The sequence below is a fragment of the Portunus trituberculatus genome, chromosome 47 (genome assembly GCF_017591435.1).
Source record: "Portunus trituberculatus isolate SZX2019 chromosome 47, ASM1759143v1, whole genome shotgun sequence".
In the NCBI taxonomy this organism is placed as follows: Eukaryota; Metazoa; Arthropoda; class Malacostraca; order Decapoda; family Portunidae; genus Portunus; species Portunus trituberculatus.
Genome location: NC_059301.1, coordinates 33,207,928 through 33,228,889, shown reverse-complemented (window position 1 = coordinate 33,228,889; position 20,962 = coordinate 33,207,928). Strand labels below are relative to the sequence as shown.

Genomic DNA, 20,962 nt, shown 5'->3' with positions numbered 1-20,962 from the left:
CTTTATATTCTTGATTGGTCCATGAATTTGTTTTTGGTGGCACATATGTTCCAATGATTGTTAACTCTTTTTTTATTAATATGTATCTTGATATACAGTATTTCTGCTTTTCCTTCCCTACACTCCACTTGGTTTACCACCATCTCTTTCCTTAACATCATCCTGACTCCTTCTCCTCCGTTACCCACTCTGTCTCTCCTCCATATATTATACCTATTATCTTTGTCTATTTTTATTGCCTCATTTAATTTTGTTTCAACCAGGCATACAATATCTGTTTTTTCTTTCTTTATGTAATCTCTTAATTCTAATTTACTTGATAAAAACCCATCTATGTTCGTATACATCATTTTTAATCTCTTTTTCTTATCATTTTTAGTTAAACTTGCTCCATTTTTTTTTTCTCTTCCTTCTCTTTTATATACCATTTCCTTATCCTGTCTCCTAGAATTCTCAAAAAAAAAAAATGCCTTTTTCTCCTCTGACCTTTCATAATTTTTTTTCCCTTGCTTCTGTCACCAGTTCGCTGTGTCTCTTCCTTTCTTCCTGTGTGTGTGTGTGTGTGTGTGTGTGTGTGTGTGTGTGTGTGTGTTTCACTGTTTGATCTGCTGCAGTCTCTGACGAGACAGCCAGACGTTACCCTACGGAACGAGCTAAGAGCTCATTATTTCCGATCTTCGGTTAGGCCTGAGACCAGGCACACACCACACACCGGGACAACAAGGTCACAACTCCTCGATTTACATCCCGTACCTGCTCACTGCTAGGTGAACAGGGGCTACACGTGAAAGGAGACACACCCAAATATCTCCACCCGGCCGGGGGGATCGAACCCCGGTCTTCTGGCTTGTGAAGCCAGCGCTCTAACCACTGAGCTACCGGGTGTGTGTGTGTGTGTGTGTGTGTGTGTGTGTGTGTGTGTGTATTTACCTAGTTGTATTTACCTAGTTGTAGTTTTACAGGGCCTGGGCTTTATGCTCGTGTGGCCCCGTCTCCATATCTACACTTATCCAATCTTACTTTAAAAGTATGCACACTCGTTGCAGACACTACTTCTTCATTTAAACTGTTCCACGTCTCAATACATCTTTGCGGGAAACTATATTTTTGAACATCTCTCAGACATCTTCCTTTTCTCAGCTTTTTTACTATGCGATCTTGTGCTTCGTCTTGTGCTTCGGATGTCATATTCTTCTCTCAGGATCAGTTTCTCATTATCCACTTGGTCCATTCCGTTGATCAATTTATAAACTTGTATCAGGTCTCCTCTCTCGCTTCTTTGTTCCAGGGTTGGTAGATCCATAGCCTTTAGTCTCTCCTCATATGTCATCCCTTCAAATTCTGGAATCATTCTTGTACCCATTTTTTGTAGTCTCTTCAATTTCCTTATGTGTTTCTTTTATGAGGGGTCCACACTACTCCTGTGTGTGTGTGTGTGTGTGTGTGTGTGTGTGTGTGTGTGTGTGTGTGTGTGTGTGTGTGTGTGTGTGTGTGTGTGTGTGTGTGTGTGTGTGTGTGTGTGTGTGTGTAATTCACATCGGTCGCCTGCTGGTAACCTAGCCAGTCTTCCCCATTACGGAGCGAGCTCAGAGCTCATAGACCGATCTTCGGGTAGGACTGAGACCACAACACACTTCACACACCGGGAAAGCGAGGCCACAGCCCCTCGAGTTACATCCCGTACCTATTTACTGCTAGGTGAACAGGGGCTACACATTAAGAGGCTTGCCCATTTGCCTCGCCGCCTCCGGGACTCGAACCCGGACCCGGGTGAGTCGAGCGTGCTAACCACTATACTATACGCGGTGTATGTGTGTGTGTTTGTAATCTCGCAATGTGTATTTATTTGGCGGTGTCTTTCCAGAGTCTCCAACGCCGTCGCTGATGGCGCCTCGAGAGCCAGACAGCAGGACAGCGGAGGACAGCGGAAAGAGATTAGAGGCGATGGGCGACTCAGTAGAAGACGCGCTTACCACTGAAGCAGAGAACAGCGATGCAGCAACAACGTGGCTAATGGATGGAGAAGTCTCGCCACTGCCCATCACCGAACATAATGACGAGGGCATCACCGCCCCGTCCACCATTGCTGCAGCAAACGGCGAGGAGGAGGTGACTTCCATACAAACCATGGAAGATCTCGCAACCATCCTCACTCAGCCTCTGCAGGACGAGCTGAAGAGGGTGCAGGTGACAAATCCCACCAATGACAAGGAAGAAGAGGAGGAGATCGAAGAAAATGTAGTAGTGGTAGAGACTATAATGAACACAGCTCCTCTCTCTCTACAAACCAGCCGCCGCTTACCCCGCACTGTGTCTGCTGATTTCGAGGCCTCACCCGCACACTATAATGAAGTGGACGCCACCGAGCAGCCCCGAGGCTTCCTCTCTGCTGCTCCCACGCTTACCACGTTCATGTCGGTGGCGTCGCGGCGACCGGTGGAGCATCGGAGAAGCGACTCTAGTCCGGGCATTGACGACATCATCCAGGGCATCGTGGATCTGCTGGGCGGCAACGTCAAAGTGACGGCCGCTGAGGACCCCAACACACGCCTTACCACCTTCGGGGGCGGGGTGTATACCAGTACCCGCATCAATAACCGCGGCCCGCCCAGATTTACTCATCTCCCCTTCGAAATATTGTCTTCCGTTTTGCCCACGCGGCTTCCCATCAGGCCGCCCGTCACGCCCCCGTCTGCCACACACCCAGGGCGCCCTCATTTCGTGGCCAACACACGGCCTCCCTTCCTGGCACCCCTTCCACCCTCGCTGGCTACCCGGGCGTCCCCTGTGGTGCCCAAGCCGTTTGCAACCGGCATCCAGCTTCCCGTGGATCTTTTACCCCCTGCCCCAATCTCTGACCTTCCCCCAGAGGTCATTACCACCTCCCCAGTTAACAGTGTTCCTGAGGATACTGCCCCCGCTGCTGTGTCTTCCACTACTCCCACTTCTCTACCCTCGCCCACTTCTCAACTCACGATCACATCTACCTCATCTTTGTCCACACTGATTTCACAGTTCTCAGAATCATCCACACTACCACCACCCTCGCTATCCCTCACGCCCACCACCACATCCCTCACTTCACCATCTTCCACACCTTCAACCACAAGTACGACTTCGGAATCCGCACCAGCCTCGTCTCTCTCTACGACTCCTTCCTCTCGCCCCACGACAGCTGACTTCAGTGAGGAGTCGGGCGGCAAGGTGACGGAGGCCGTCAGTCCTCAAGGCAATAATGCGGATGATTCCTCAACACCAGCATCAGATACACTGACGACCTCTCAAGCGTCAGGCAGTACAAGCAATCCCCAGGAGGCAGCCCCACCGCGCAAGCCCTCTCCCGCCCCCACCATGCTGGAGGCCTCCATGCTGGAGTCCTCCGCCACCACTGTCACCTCCTTCACCGATACCTCGTTGCCTTCTCCCACCACCTCCACGCAGGCTTCCTTGCCTTCTCTTACCATCTCCACCACCACCGTCACTACTACTGACGCCGGCCCAGGCCCTCCACCACAGGCCACGCCTCCACTGGTGCCCCCCAGCAGACCTCAGCCGCCAGTGGTGGGTATTTTTGCTCCCCGGCCGGGCATGGTGCTTGATGACCACCAGTACCGGCCTGGCCAGGTCATCACGGGTTCCGGCGTGCCCAACGTCATGCCTGCCGCTGGGGACGTCTTCGATGTGACGGTGTCTGCCCACCATGGATACGGGAGCTCACCCAATGCTTATCGCCCACCCTACGGCCCACCTCAGCCCCAGGCTCTGCCTGCAGGTGAGTGTTCGAATCTCACACACACACACACACACACACACACACACACACACACACACACACACACACACACACACACACACACACACACACACACAGACAAACACACACACACACACCACACACCGCGTAGTGTAGTGGTTAGTACGCTCGACTCACAATCGAGAGGCCCGGGTTCGAGTCCCGGAAAGCGGCGAGGCAAATGGGCAAGCCTCTTAATGTGTGGCCCCTGTTCATCTAGCAGTAAAAATAGGTACTGGATGTAACTCGAGTGGTTGTGGCCTCGCTTTCCCGGTGTGTGTTGTGTGTTGATGTGGTCTCAGTCCTACCCGAAGATCGGTCTATGAGCTCTGAGCTCGCACCGTAATGGGGAAGACTGACTAGGTGACTAGCAGGCAACCGAGGTGAATTACACACACACACACACACACACACACACACACACACACACACACACACACACACACACACACAGTCGGAAAACTGTTTCAAACAAACAAACACGCTTATATTTACTTTAACATACAAGGGACAAAAATGAAAAATTATGAACCATAGACTCGAAAACATCACTGATGAACAGAAACGTAGCTGGACTCTCCCTTGGCCTGCGTGACAAGTATACGTATTCGCAGAGAACAAATTAATATGTAACGTAGTAATCAACGGATACCATCTTCCTTATAATGCCTGTAAATATGAGAATATCGAAAAATTACAATAAATAAATAGATGAACAAGTAGATAGATAAAGATGGATTACAGCATTGGTGATGCATACGTTATTATGGGAATGGGGAAGTGAACTATGTGAATGAATGATCGAGGTGCATAGTGGATGAGGAGCTACAACCTTTGTGGGCACGAACACGTCCACACCACGCCACGCATGTGGGCACGTTGCATGAGGAAGCGGAAGTGAAGAGGTGGGCCCGCACATATGAATGAAGGAGAGGTGCCTCTTTTGTTGTAGCAGGAAGAGAGTGGAACAATGTACAGAGGAATGCACGTGCGGGTGAAGGCAGGAGAGAGATGTGAGGAACCGCTAATCTTGTACTCGTTATTTATATTGACACACCATCTGGACTCGGTATACGGTTCTTAAAGAGTCTATAGGAAGAGATTATGTTCAGACTGATGGTATTGACTGACTTTGATATTACAGTTGACTTTAAAGATTTGAGTCTGAGTTTAGTTGAATATTTCATTGTTGTGTGTCTGTACAGTATAAGGTATAGTATTTTGTCCTCGTCAGGCCTTCCTATCGCTGTTACATTATGTGAGAAAAGAATGGTGAATAGATTACGAGGATAAAGAGAAAGAAAACTGATGATACAACATTAAGTTTTATCTACAATGTATTCTACGTATGTGTGTATTGATCTTGTGACTCCAATGGCAGGTGTACAATATGAGCCTCTATATGTAAATACGTACGATGCTTCCCTTCTCCACTTCGATGCTCTTAATATGAAGTAAAATACGTTAGTCCATACAATTATATATATTCGATTAATAGACGTCGAATTCACTGGATTTCACAACACCATCAAGCAGCTTCATTATTTTGGGTCTTATCGTTAGGACAATGATTCTCAAACTCTGCGCCTCGACTCCGAATTGCGTAGCGACTATCCCATGCACAAGTGCGACGCATAATTGTCATGAACAAATATACACTACACGTGACTGTAGGGTTGGTGCGCCGTCAAGATCCAACATATGGATATCATCACTCAGTGCGTTACTAAACAATAAATTTCGAAAACCTCCTCTTTAGAGAGTAGCAACTCGGTGAGTCTTTCTTTTTCCTTTTTACAATGTATTTTACAATCTCAGGAGAAAGATCTTAAGTATATTAAAAAGAAATTAGATGGATAAATAAACAAACATGTCTCTATAGTACATACTGTAATCGCCACACCCAGTACGAGAGCACTTCCTCCCCTTCGTGTGAGGCACCTCCCTCCCCCTCCCCCACCACCATCACTACAACCACCACCAGCAGGTTGTGATGGTGGTTGTGCTCCACTTTCCCCAGGCGTTAGCAGGTGGCGCCAACACCCCTTCCTCTCCCCCCATCCTCAGCCATCCTTACCCGTCTCTCTCTCTCTCTCTCTCTCTCTCTCTCTCTCTCTCTCTCTCTCTCTCTCTCTCTCAGTAGTCTTTCCTCTGCATGGAACTTTCACCTCTCTCTCTCTCTCTCTCTCTCTCTCTCTCTCTCTCTCTCTCTCTCTCTCTCTCTCTCTCTCTCTCTCTCTCTCTCGTTGTCTTGTGTACAGTAGCCATCCAAGCATAGAAACGCTTTTCTATCTCTCTCTCTCTCTCTCTCTCTCTCTCTCTCTCTCTCTCTCTTTCACGGTACGGTTTTATCTCCTTAGCAGCTTTCTCTTTTCTTTTACATATTTCATCTGCTCAGTCTGTTATTGTACTTATTCCTTTCTCCTCGCATGTTTTTTCTTTATCTTTATTTAGTCCCTAATCTCATTAATTGACCCTCCACATTGGTATCTCATTTTCTTTGGTTTTTCTTTTTCTCAACTTTCCCTACCTGGCTTTCACCTCTTTTTTTCCTCTCTACTTGCCCGTTACCTTTCGTCTCTCTCTCTCTCTCTCTCTCTCTCTCTCTCTCTCTCTCTCTCTCTCTCTCTCTCTCTCTCTCTCTCTCTCTCACACACACACACACACACACACACACACACACACACACAGTGAGACCACAACACACAGAGTGTGTGACCGAAGATCGGTCTATGAGCTCTCAGCTCGCTCCGTAATGGGGAAGACTGGCTGGGTGACCAGTAGGCTGCCGAGGTGAATTACACACACACACACACACACACACACACACACACAACACACACACACACACACACACACACACACACACACACACACACACACACACACACACACACACACACACACACACACAGTGCGCCTCTCTGCTTCCCTCCATGTATCTTCACTTTCTCTTCGTGATATGCAATCCCACCCCCTTCCTCATCGTCTCCATTCTTTATTCCTTTCTAACTGACGTGATTTGAAACTCATTTTTCCCACTTTTTTTTTGCTTTTTCCCCTGTTCCTTAACTCACTATAACTAACTCTCTCTCTCTCTCCCTCTCTCTCTCTCTCTCTCTCTCTCTCTCTCTCTCTCTCTCTCTCTCTCGTATCCCCAATGACTTATTCTGTTCCACAGCCTTTCTCTTCATAACTATTTCCTCATTTTCTCCCTCACAACTATTTCCTTCTTTTCTCTTTCACAGTTGTTTTCTTTTTTCTCCTTCAATACTGTCTAGCGCCTACTTTTCTTTCCTCTTTATATCTCTTTCACCCTACCCGCTATGTTCTCCTTTGCATGTGCTCTTTATTTTCCTTTTCCCACTCTCTCTACGCGCCACGCTCTCCTGCCGTCACTGTTCCCTGCTGCTGGTGCTGCTGCTCCTGGTGGTGATGCTTTCATGGCCCAGAGATCAACTCACAGGCTGGAAACACCACGTTGTTCTGGCCGGCAGAGATTCCCGGAGCTAGATTTCACTGTTAGGGTCTGGTACCGTGTGTTATTTATTTATTTATTTTTTTATTTGCGTTTTTTGACGAGACTGATTTCTCAGCAGCGATAAACAATGTGTTCTCTTTTCATCTTTTTTTTTCCTCCCGTGTTATGGTTGCGTAGTAGTTTAGTCTCTGCAATGTCCGTGTGGTTGATTTTTTTTTTCTTTTCTTTTTTCTTCTTTTTTTTAGTTGTATTTATATTTTCTAAGAGATAGTCTGGCCAAGGAGTACGAACAAGAAAAAATTATATTAAGGTTTATTTTACAAGGTACCAATCCCTTAAGAGTTAAACCAAAAAGATTGTCTCACTCTTGATTTATTGTTTTTGAGATGTTATCTAGTAAGATTTATGTTACAGACAAGATATTTCTATTCACTCATTGTTGTCACTGATATTGTTATCAGCAATTGTGAAAGTATGGAGAAGTTACCCTCATATCTCATTTCACAAAGATCCGGATTCTGGAATTTTTGAGCTTTCACAAAGACTATTCTGAAAGGCCATCCAGTTTCAATGGACATTTTCATCTCATTGGTATTGCGATAATTTTGTTACTGAAATGGGGAAAACATTCTTGAAAATCCCAAGAACTTACGGTGGACTAAAGCTGGCTATAGGTATATAGCAGTCAAGATAAGGCGGTGAAATATTTGAGAATACACAACAAGATGAGATAACTTCTTTACGGAGGTGTCAGCAAGTCTTTTGCTATGAAAGTAAATATTTGTTGGGTGTAGCAAGTGACTAAAATTACAGTGTGAGGCAGACCAGCGAGGTTTGCCAGTAGGAAGCGGCAAACATGTTCACCACGCCGCACAGATTTAATCTCACCACAAATTTTAAGCGTGTCAGCGATATTTTCCTCACACAGCACTGCACATCTTTGCCTTCGAAGATTTACTTGGTCAATAACTATGCTTAGCTATGAGAAGGGAAGAGCAAATGATAGATGCAAATTTCTTGAACTAGCGAACGTAGACCAGTTTCTATTATTCATTATTTCATAAGACTACGTATCTGTACTTTTTTTGTATCGACCTATTTATAATATGTAGAATTTAAACTAACTTCATATTACCTCATCATTCCCACGATTATCATCATATTTTCCGCTTTTCGTTAATATATCGTGCAATGAAGTAACTCGTCCACCTCTTCCCCATACTCAACAGGAGGTCTTCTTGTCAATCCCGCTGCTGGACCCGACAATTTTGTGTCCATCGACGGCAGAAAAACTTACTTCGATCTGTTCCCGGCCGCTACTCAGCTTCAGGTGAGAGAGAGAGAGAGAGAGAGAGAGAGAGAGAGAGAGAGAGAGAAAGAGAGAGAGAGAAAACAAATTAATAACCTCCCACGTTTTCTCAAGCAGCAACAACAACCGCAGCAACAGACTGTCGGATTAGGAGTGGGAGTGGTGATTCCAGAAGAGGCCCTACCTCAGCCTTATCCGACTCCTCCATCCCGCCCTACGCCTCCACGACCTGCACCACCACCATCACCTCCTCGCCCACAGCCAACTCCCGCTACGCCACCTCCTAGGAAGTACTTCACGAGGAGACCAACCCAGCCCTCTATTAGGTGAGAGGAAAAGCTCTTGTATGAGGCTGGCTGGCTGTTTGGCTGGATTCTCCTTACTACGTAACTTTCTTCTATCCTTATTTTACTGATTCATATTATTAGGAGGAGGATCATTATAGTGTTTTTCTTTTCTTTCTTTCTTTCTTTCAATTTTCATTGCCTTATTTTCTTTTTTTTTTTCTTGCTTCCTTCTTTTCTTCTTTCTTTTATTCCTTCTTCCCTTCCTTCTTTCTATTTTTACTTATTTCTTTTCTTTCTTCTTATCTTCTAATCTTTACTTTTTCTATCCTTGATTGATTAATTCATTCATTCTTTTTGTTTTCTTTCGTCTTTCCTTCCTCTCTTTCTTCCTGTTCTCATTCCATCAATAATTGCCCACGTGCCCTCAATTCACTTATTTTCGGATACATTATCTATGTCTTTTCTCCTCCCGTTCCCTCCTTTTAAGGATCGACACTTGTATCGTCGGGGATGACTCCACATGCCAGGAGAATCTAGGGGAAGTGTGTCGCACGGAGGAGGAAGTGTCCAGCTGTTACTGCAAGCCTGGCACGGCACGGCGCAGACCACGAACTCCTTGCAAAAGTAAGACCACACTCTCCTTTCCACGACTGCATTCTCCTAGAACATTTTGCTCTCTCTCTCTCTCTCTCTCTCTCTCTCTCTCTCTCTCTCTCTCTCTCTCTAACATCATCCAAGGCCATAAACTTGATTAGCAGGATTCTGTAGAGTATTTATCTTGTTGATAATGAAGGATTCTTGTTAATTTGTCCCTAGAACCAAAGAAACACCCATGAAGAAACATGATTTCAAGTAAGGTGTTTTGAATGTATTGGACGTGCGTCACAGAAGTCATTCAGAAAAATAATTGTCCTCTGTTTCAACTGCCACGACTCCTCAAACGACCCCTTTCCCTTCTTCCTTGTCCTCCTCTTCATATCTGTCTCTTCAATTCATATAATCACTGGTCTGTTCTGCCTCGCTGTTCACCGTTTCCTGCACTTCTCTGTATCTCATCTTACCCTTTAGTTCATGCGCGAGCTCTTCCTTTGATTGCTTTGATATATATATCTGACTCAGTTTTTCCTCTTATCATTCCTTCAAGACATTTTATTTTCTTTCCTCTGAATGCTTATCCTCTTTTTTTTTTCTTGATTCAGATTGTTAAAGAAATATATGGATTGGAGCAGTTTCTCTTGTCCCGGAAATGCGGCTGTGCACATGTGGTCGTCAGTTTATTTTATTTTATTTTATTTTTATTCATTTACTTATTTATTTATTTATTTATTTATTTATTTGTTTATTTATCTATTTATTTATTTATTTATTTATTTTTATTTATTTATTTTATTTTATTTATTTATTTATTTTTATTTTTTTTTTTTTTTGCTTGCTACACTATTATTTTGATACCTGATTGGTCTTTGTGAAGCGTTTGGGTTTGATGCCTCGTTGTGAGTTAAATAAAGGCGGGTTCACACGTGTCAATATGCGGCTGGAATTGCCAGCCGTTTGAGGTTTTGGTTGGACGGTGCCTAGCTGATGGAGAAACCAGCCGCAAAACAAGACCGACATGTTGGTTTTGTCCAGCCGCTAGCGGCTTTGTTTACACTGTGACATGACTGAAGGTTTGAACATGTGGATCTCCAGAGGCAGAGAGGAAGATGTTGGAGCTAGTAAGGAACAAATAGAATGTCTGGAACCCGAAAAATGAGTAGTATAGCGAAAACGTCCTACGCTGAACTACACTGGATGAGATTGCCACCCTACCACTCTCCGATGACTGTTTCCCTCTCTGTAGGATGTTGAAGATGAGGATTGAATACTTGTCATTATATGATTTGATCGCAATTGTGCATAGTATTTTGTTAAGTTGAACACTCTTTGAGAAATGTAGGCCGCTATGTGAGAACGTGTTCCGGCTGGCAGGGATTTGTTTATACTTCTAGCGGCTAGCATTTCCACTTTCCAGCTGCATATTGACACGTGTGAACCCGCCTTTAAGAAATGTAGGTCAACCATCGAATGTAGTTCTACGTAGGATGTTTTTCCTGTACAACTCTTTTTCTAGGGGGTCCCCGACATGCTATTTGTCCCTCACTAGCTTCAACGTTTTCTCTGCCTCTGGACACCGTCACGCCACACATGTTCAAACCTTCCGTGACGTCACAATAGAAACAAAGTATACAAGATAGAATCCTTGATAGAAACAAAGCCGCTAGCAGCTGAACAAGACCATCATGTCGGTCTTTTGTGGCTGCTGGTTTCTCCACCCATTAGAAACCGAAATCCAGCCGAAAACTCTAGTCCTAGATCAATAATGGATTCCCTCTCAGTGTTTGTTTATCTCTTAAAAGTATGTTGATCTGCCACTAACATGAAAACAACACTGAAAACCTCCACTAATTTCACTTGGTAGAGCCTCTGCAGATAGCACTAAGCCGAAACGATTTTAATAAGTCTAATAAGTTGTCAAGATAATAAGGTAAAAAGTTTGAAAATACTTGATATATTTTGATACCTTACTTGCATATTGATGTGTACAGGAATGGTGTCCCTGCAAGTGTCCCTCAAGGTAGACCGCGTGGGGCCTCAGCGCATTGTGTGGACTAGTAATTATGCTAATCCAGCCGCTGACGAGTACCGCCTGCTTCAGTGGGAGGCGCAGCACGCGGTAAGCTGTGACTACGTGTTCTTAGCTATTCTTTTAGATTACCGTTTTGCATCTCATGAGAACCTACATGACATACAGTTTTCTTTCGAAACCTTTTTTGCACTCTTATTACACACACTGTCATAATGTCACAGTGCTCCTCAGTCCTCATTTCCTGCACTATTCACTTCAGATCTCCAAGGCCATATCCAAGACTCGGCTGGGGACAGCATATCTGAGCAATGCTGTCAACAGTTTCTACTCGCTTGGAGGGAAAGTCATTGTCAATGCAACAGTGAATCTTGAGGATCAGCCAGCCACCAGGACCAGAGCTGTGCTTCAGGCCCTCCAACGGCAGATGATTCAAGTCATTCAAAGCCACGCTAACAACATTGGAGACTCACCCCTAGGTGTGGATGGCACCCTCAACCCCATTCCTGACGTCTCAGGTGTGTGTATTTTTTTATTTATTTATTCATTTATTTACTTGTGGTCATCTGCTGGTCACTCAGCCAATCGTTTTTGTCTCTTGTCCTGCCCAATCTTCGGGCAGAACAGAGACTCCTCACACTCTGCACACCAAGACAGCAAGGCCACAATCCCTTAGGCTACATCAAGGAATATACAGAGAGGAAGTTGTGGTGTGGGTTAAAGTTTGGAGGACCGATGGTACTGCCATCTGTTAGAAGCGAGTACTTTCATAGAAAACGTTTCCAGGAGTAACTTAAGAAGATTTTCCCCATGATTCTTCCCCACCCCTTATTTTTCCCTGCATTCTCTCGTGGTTACGAACTTATAAGGCAAATAAAACATGTTTATATATATATATATATATATATATATATATATATATATATATATATATATATATATATATATATATATATATATATATATATATTTTCTTTTCTACCCACCTCCGCCTGGACCACACCATACTCCTCACTTGCACCGCCTACGTCTGTCTCATGACCCCTTCTGCCCTTGGTGTAGGACTACCCCTGATGCCATGGAACATTTCCTGCTTCAATGTCCACGCTTCCACTCTCAACACACTGCATTACACTCCCGGCTCTCCGCCCTGGCCATCACAACACTGGACATGCCCACCCACCCTCCTGGCTGCCTCAGGCATCCACCCCTCCTGGCAACCTGCTGTCCTTTGCTTACTTGTGCCTTCTTGAGGAAGACCGGCCAGCTACCATGCCTGTGATACCCACACAGGACTACTCCAGGGCTCATAAAGATCCAAAAGAGGCCACGAAGATCTATGGATCCTTATGAGCCCTGGGATAGTCCTGTGTGGGTATCACAGGCGTGGTAGTTGGCCAGTCTTCCTCAAGAAGGCACAAGTAATGTGAAGGACAGCAGGTTGCCAGGAGGGGTGGACGCGTGACGCTGCCAGGAGGGTGGGCAGGTAGAGTGCTGTGATGGCCAGGGCGGAGAGCCGGGAGCATAGTGCAGTATTTTGAGAGTGGAAGCGTGGGCATTGAAGCAGGAAATGTTCCATGGCCTCATGAGTAGTCCTACACCAAGGACAGAAGGGGTCACGAGACAGACGTAAGCAGTGCAAGTGAGCACTGAGCGTGGTGTGGCCCAGGCAGAGGTGGGCGATAGCTGATGTGACTTGCTCTCCTTCCTGTGACTGACTGACTGTTTGAATCTTGTAACAGTGCTCATCCTCCTCCGCTGATGGAACCCCCCATCCCTCACTCCCTTACCACCTACGACCCTAAGCTAAGCTTCCTAATCAATTCCTCCAGCCCACTCATTGAACCCACATATCCTTATAGAATCCTTGGGCTACATCCTGCACCTACTTGCTTCTGGGTGAACAGGGCTACTTATTAAGAGGCTTACCCATTTGTCTCTTTATGCCTGGAACTCAAACCCAAGCGTTGTCAGTTGTGAACCCAGCATGTTTGTGTTACTTGATACTACCAGCAGTGTAGCATCTGCTTACATTGCTCCTTATTATAATATGCCCTAATGCCACAGACATGATACTGAAGTAAAGTGTGTTCTTCATCATAGTTTTTTTTCTTTTATTTGTTTTTACTTCTACATACATCTGTACATCCAGCTCCATTGGGGACCCTAATTCCCAGATTCACAGATTCACCTGTTCATTGACATTCATGATGTTTCAGATTGTTCATCAATTCTCAACCTCAAATTACATACAGTGTATGAAACTTATTTAATGAACACAGGTCATTTTGACTGATACAGTATTAATATCTTAACCAATTGAATCCATCAAAGGCTGGTGTCACTTTTGGCTTATCTTTCAGTCCCAGATAACAACTTCTTGCTGCCGACAACCTGTCTTTTGTGATAGCTGGAGACTACATAACTTTCTTTGCTGTATTTTTTTTTTGTTTGCTGAATTTATGCAGTGATAGAGGTAAATGTAATGAATTCCAAGGTTTAAGATAATGGGGGAACCAGATCTGATAATTATTTCATTCTCCTTCCTTCTCAGACATTAATGAATGTAATGAGGCCACCTTGTATGATTGCCACTCCTCGGCCACCTGTATCAACAAGTTTGGAACTTTCACCTGCCGCTGCCTACCTGGATACACTGACAGGTAACTCATGGAAGGCTTCAGATCATAGTCAAACATCAGAACTTAAAACTTACAATGAGACTGAATATAAAAGATGTATTGCATTGTGTGAGGCTTGTATGGTATATCATGTGAATCTAAATGTCATGTTGCATAGTAGCTATTTGGTGTGTAACATAGGGATTGTAATGGTATGTTACTATGTATATCATGAGAGGGTTGGAGGTTATTGTGAGGTATGGTATGCATGCATCATAAACTGTTCTGACTTGTAACTTACAGAGTGTATGGTGTTGTTATGACCTTAGGATTGTACTGCAGTGGTGTGACTTCAAAAGTGTATGGTGATGTTGTGATCTAAAGAATATATGGTGTTGGTGTGATGTCAGGAGTGTATGGTGCTGGGTTATAGTTTGTGTTCTTTCTGCAGATTTACTGATGACCCTGAGCTGGTGGGACGCCGCTGTGAGTCCTGTTCTTCTGATTACTGCAACAAGCGTGGCAAGTGTTCAATAAAGGATGGACAAAAAGTGTGCCAGTGAGTACTTTGCTCCCTGTTACCAATCACATCATCATTTCCACTAAGTGGCCACCACTGCACCATGTATTATTTTCTTATTGACAGTTTATGCTGTCAAATTTAATTTCCACTTTGGCTCAACTAATTTTTCTATTGAGGTGTTCTTTTAATGTTCATGCAAAGCTAGAAATTCTAGATCTAGTACCTCTCCTGTTTATATATATATATATATATATATATATATATATATATATATATATATATATATATATATATATATATATATATATATATATATATATATATATATATATATATATATATATATATATATATATATATATATCCTAAGATAATGATGTTTTTTCTTAAGAAGCATTGACTCTGTGTGTGTGTCTTCAGGTGCCGAGGTTCCTACTACGGCAACCAGTGTGAGATAGACGGGGAGGTGCTTGGAGTGGCAGTGGGAGCATCAGTGGCTGCCATCCTCATCATCATCCTCACCCTCATATTCCTCTGCATGTGGAGGTGAGTTGATGAGTTTACTGTCAGCTTCTAAAGGAATCTGTCTCAGAGACAATAGTATATTTATGCTTAAGAAAAGCTCTTTCCATTTTTATTGCTTTCTTGTGCATGCTACTCTAAAAGAAAGTATTTTTATGTTTTTTCATTGTAGTATGTAGGTAAGCATTTGCTGCATGCTAAAATGTTTCCTCTTTTAACCTCTTCAGTACTATGATGCATTTTCATATTTATTCTGCTTACTTTTTCGTGATTTTATACAGCTTCAGAAACTTGCATGGGGATTTAAATAACTTAGACTTAGTTCATTACTCTTCTGACCACCATAGATCCTTCCTAATGTAAATGAAATTGTCTAATCACACCAAAAACTCATGGTAAACATGAGTACTGAAGGGTTAAATGGTGTGGAGTCTATAAATTTTATGAGTCATTTTGTCATCAAACAGTTTTCTATTTTCTTTCTTTAATTTCCTATCAATGAGAAAAAACAGTGATAATGTATTTTACTTTGTAATGGTCCATTGTAATGCAAGCCTTATTTCCTCTCGCACAACCTTAGTCGACGTTGGAAAGCACAAGATCGCAAGACAGAGGTCCTTGCCCGAGGCGTGGCAGCAGCAGGGACAGGGCTGGGTGGCTTCACTGTCAATGTGCAGCACAAAGGTGGTGGCACGATGGGTGGGCAGTACGGTGTCACCCTGGAGGACAGGATGCGTTGGGCTCAGTTGGCAGATACACTTTCTCATCACAACATCTACACTGTGAGTCTGTTTCTCTGATTTGTCTAAAAGTTATAGTATCATAGTTTGTCAGCTTTTTAATCCATTAGGTAAAAAGAGTAAGGAATGAAGTGTGTGGTTGTGAAGTTACCAGATTTTGTTTTATAAGCATGAAAATGCTAGTATTTGTATATATATATTGAAATTTCTATTTGTCTTTATTTATTTAGTTTTTTATATAAAGTAAGCCCCTGCACTTGGCGAATCTCAGCTTGGCGAAATTCACTTTTGGCGGTAGGGTGGTTATGGACCACCGAGTGTATGCTTGCCAATTTGAATTCAAACTTGGCAGTCCCCTGGCGGCTGTCTCCCCTCTGTCGTCAGACTTTTCTCTAAACCTATCAGAATGCAGTGTGAGAGTCCTCTTCAGCCATTTTGTTTGTGCTACCCGTTGTTCTGATAGCATGGAAACAAATTCTGGCGATTTACCGCCAACATGGCCTCTACCAGCACAACTGGTGGTACTGGTGGGGTTAAGGACAATGGTGGTGGTGGCAAGGACGAAAGTGGGAGAGGGAAACGGGTGGAAAAGCAGGAGTACAGACGAGGAAAGCATCACAAATGCTTGTTTATTGGTCTGTTTTGTACATGTGTTCTAATATGTGAAGACAAAAGATTTTATTTCAGCTCAAAAGATGGTATTTTAGGAGTCAAAAGAGGGACTTTGGCAATGACCAAAGACTGATTGAGACATTTTTAAGCAGTTTATATGGTATAAAGAACTCGTGTTTGGCGAAATTCACATTTGGAAGTAGTTTTGTCAGACTAATTAATTCACCAAGTGCAACAGAGGCTTACTGTATATATTTATTTATTAACTTATTTTTATTCTTATTCATTTATTCAATTTATTAGTCTAAATAAGGCATGGTATCAAGAATCATTCCCAAAAGGCATTGAGGATCACTTTTGGCTTAATACAAAGGCTGTGATAAAGCTATGGTGTAGCCACTCTTTGATTTTAACGAAATATAACAACTATATTGTTTCTAGATTTATGATTGGAAGTTCTTGATTTACATAGAGGATGCATTTTGAGTTACCACACATGATCTGAATTTCATGTACAGCAGGTTCAGAGATTAATTATCTTTTTTCAGGTTTTTTGATAATATTATTATTGTAAGAAAATAGCAAGTAACTACTGACATATGACATGAAGGAGTGTGACTTATTATGTTCTTTTCATAACTTGTATTCTTCCCTTTAGACTATCAAAAAACTTAAAGCTTAATCTTGACATGAAAAAAGTTTCTCTTGGATTAGTTTTCTCTTAACTCTACATTGTGGTGGTGTGGCTGCTTTGAGTAGTGTGGTGTCTATCCTGCAACAACAGGATGGGCGTATGGGTGGTGAGGGTGGACCTAGCCTCTACACTGCCTCCAGTAGTGATTACCTCACCGCATCCCACCTTCACTCCCGCCCATTCTCTGCCCTCAACCGTGTCACCCGCGCTCTCTCAAATTCCACTCTGGGGGCTGTGGGCGGGAATGGGCTGGTGGGGCGTCTCCAGAAGGTGTTTGGCCGAGCCCGCACCACCAGAACCCAACATGGGAAGCGGCACAAAAACCAGCAGCCCACCACCCTCACTCTGCAGCAGCTGATGGCACTCCACGCCCAGCTTTCTGTTGTTAGTGTTCTTGTCTGCTGCTGTTATTTATGTTTTCACCTGAAATATCTATAGCTCACCTCTGCACCTTTCCTTACACCCTAACTCAATCTGGCAACAAAACCCATACACATATCAGATCATTATGCACAACATAGCATGTTCACATCAGAAGCTTTCTGGTTGGTATTATGAAGACACTTAAGAAAGCATGCAACTCGACTTACCACAGTATTTCAAAGTCAACCTATTGATATAGGACAGCACTAAAAGTACTCTAGTTCCTTTCCCTTAAAAGATCAGTGAAAATTCTTCACTGATGTCTTCACCTTTGATATATATTGAGATTGAAAAGAGATTTAGTTGTTAAGTGCAATTTTGCAATATGTATACATGTGAGGCATGAATCTGTTTTGTTTCAAACATTTGCAGCCAAGTACTCATGTGTTTGGTGAGCCAATATCACAGGAATACATTTCATATGATCTTTAATATTCCTATTTATAACTTTTCTCTTTATACTTCATAGAGACTGGAAGCTTTATATGCACTGTATAATTTGACATGAATTATTTGCACTGATGGACAATGACTGTAGACCTGTTGGCTGGTGAACAATTCTCAAGGCAAAATTTATTGTCAATGGATTATACTACAATGATATTTATCTATACAGTTTTATTTTATTAACTTTTTTTCTCACTTTTATATATTTATCATTTTTCATGGAAAGCTGTAGACCATTTGCAATCTCTTCTATAGTTACACACACACACACAATCGAGAAGGCTGGGTTCGAGTCCCGGGAAGCGGTGAGGCAAATGGGCAAGCCTCTTAATGTGTGGCCCCTGTTCACCTAGCAGTAAATAGGTACGGGATGTAACTCGAGGTGTTGTGGCCTCACTTTCCCGATGTGTGGAGTGTGTTGTGGTCTCGGTCCTACCCGAAGATCGGTCTATGAGCTCTGAGCTCGCTCCGTAATGGGGAAGACTGGCTGGGTGACCAGCAGGCGACCAAGGTGAAAAAATTACTCACACACACACAAGAAGCACAGCCATCGAGCAGGACACATGCATCTGAGCAGCTCGCAGAGATTACTACAAAAGGAGTTGGACTCAGGCCTAGACTTATGTACAGGGGGAGAGGGGGCCATAGGTTCTCCTATCTCCAAATTAAATAAGTGTTAGATCACATATAAGGAATGGAAAACGAGAGAGAGAGATGAAACCAAGTAGCGCTGCCAGGCGTATGGCAGCATCAAAACATACGCCTAGTGATAACCAACGATTTATAGAAACCTCTATTGATATAAGGAAACTGACTGATGATACTATGGGAAAGGATTTCTCGGGTTTCAGGGATGAACGAGGTAATATGAGAAGGCTTATTAATATAGAAAGAGAATTAAGATATATGAAGGAGGTGATGTCCAGTCTTATGGATAAACAAGACTGACTGGAAACAGAAAACACAGCCCTGAAATTGAGAGTAGCTGAATGTGAGAAAATCAGTGCAATAAACCAGGAATTTAAAGAGGAGATTCAGGAAATAAGGAAGCAAAATGACGTTCTAACAGATTTAGAAAAATTAAGGATTTATTTTGCTGAGAATGAATGGAGTAATATTATGTGCAGAAAGACTGTACAAGAGAAATATGATATATTCTTACAGAAATACAATGAAGGAGTAAAAAAGTTTGTTCCTGTTTATAGAGTTCAGAAAAAAAATACATGCTTGGTACAATGCTAGATGCATACAAGCAAAAAAGGCAAAAGATAAAGTGTGGAAGAAATTCATAAAGCAGGGAAATGACTATTACAGACTGCAGTATAAAGATGCCAGAAAGTAATATATTAGAGGAAAAAAGAAACTTTGAGAAAGATATAGTGAATAAAAGCAAAGATGAACCCAAACTTTTCTACCAGTTTATAAATGGCAAAACAAAGAATAAGGAAACAGTTGAAAAATAATTAAAGAAGGGAAGACATACCAAACAGAGAAGGAAATGTGTGAAATAATGAATGAGAGCTTCAAAACCGTATTCACTGCAGAAGATGATTTCACAGAACCTAATAGGACATTGGATTGCCAAGGATTACAGGGAGATTGCAGTGCACAAAGAGGATACTGGAAGATTACTGGATAAGTTGGAAGTCAGAAAAGCAATGGGGTCAGATGGTGTATCAGGCTGGGTGTTAAGAAAATGTAAAGAGCAATTACTGGAGCCAATTTAGGAAATAATGAAAAGTTCAATAAATTAAGGAAAAGTTCCACTAGAATGGAAGAGATCCAACATAATACCTATATTTAAGGAAGGAAAGGCAACTGAACCACTAAACTACAGACCAGTGTCACTTACAAGTGTCTTGGGGAAGTTATGTAAAATAATTATCAAAGAAAATGGGTTAAATTTTTAGAAGAGGAGCAAGTCATATCAAACAGACAGTTTGGGTTCAGGACAGGGCAGTCATGCACATCAAACTTATTAAGCTTCTACTCAAGAGTTATTGCAGGACTTGAAAACAGAGATGGATGGGTAGACACAGTATACCTGGACATTAAAAAGGCTTTTGATAAAGTCCTCATGGAAGACTTCTTTGGAAACTAGAGACCATAGGAGGACTGCGGAACCTTGCTCGAATGGACAAGAGATTATTTGAAGGATAGGAAATGAGAACTGTGATCAGAGATACATACTCATCTTGAGGTAAAGTAACTGGCAGAATGCCACAAGGGTCAGTGTTAGTTAGTCCCCATTATGTTTCAGGTTTATGTAAATGACATTCACATTGGGATAAACAGTTATATAAATTTATTCGCTGATGATGCAAACCTGCTAAGAGTTATCAAAACCAGAGAAGACTGTCTGCTGTTGCAGGAAGATTTAAACAAGATCTATGAGTGGAGCAGGAAGTGGAAATTGGAGTTTTAATGCCAAGAAATGTCACATAATGGAACTAGGAAAGAGTAAGAGGAGACCGGCATGGAACTATTTGATGGGAGAGGAATAAATATTGAAGACTAAAGAGGAAAAAAATATGAGTCCCAAAAAACACAAAAGCAAGATATTTGGACTATCATATAAAATGTTGACTAATATTAGAGTGGTATTTCATTACATGGATAAAGATATGATGAAAAAAATCATCACAAGCATGATATGCCCAAAGCTGGAATATACAGCAGTGGTATGGTCTCTGAGCTCTAAAAAGGATATAAGAAAATTGGAAAGGATACAGAAGATTGCTACAAAGATGGTGCCGGAATTAAAAGACCTCACATATGAAGAACGACTGAAGGAAATGGAACTACCAACCTTACAAGATAGAAGAGAATGTGGGGACCTAATAACAATGTATAAGATAGTTAACTTTAAGGAAAAATTAGATGAATG

The 20,962-nt window shown here is 42.7% G+C and overlaps 1 protein-coding gene across 4 annotated transcripts in view; it reads left to right on the top strand.

The window, feature by feature from the left end:
* The window catches only part of LOC123498107 (mucin-5AC-like), a 69,580-nt gene that overhangs the window by 34,098 nt on the left and 14,520 nt on the right, over window positions 1-20,962 (top strand). For 2 of the 4 annotated variants that reach the window (XR_006672645.1, XM_045245243.1), the window contains exons 2-12: window positions 1,865-3,772; window positions 8,504-8,604; window positions 8,698-8,909; window positions 9,358-9,494; window positions 11,456-11,583; window positions 11,756-12,011; window positions 14,048-14,156; window positions 14,566-14,673; window positions 15,058-15,183; window positions 15,740-15,941; window positions 17,296-17,589. Coding sequence is in view for 3 of the 4 variants with exons in the window: in XM_045245243.1 (XP_045101178.1) it covers window positions 1,865-3,772; window positions 8,504-8,604; window positions 8,698-8,909; window positions 9,358-9,494; window positions 11,456-11,583; window positions 11,756-12,011; window positions 14,048-14,156; window positions 14,566-14,673; window positions 15,058-15,183; window positions 15,740-15,941; window positions 17,296-17,589 (3,581 nt within the window). In the remaining variant the exon portion in view is untranslated. The remainder of the gene's footprint in view (window positions 1-1,864; window positions 3,773-8,503; window positions 8,605-8,697; window positions 8,910-9,357; window positions 9,495-11,455; window positions 11,584-11,755; window positions 12,012-14,047; window positions 14,157-14,565; window positions 14,674-15,057; window positions 15,184-15,739; window positions 15,942-17,295; window positions 17,590-20,962) is intronic. The other 2 variants (XM_045245244.1, XM_045245245.1) reach the window with 2 other exon arrangements.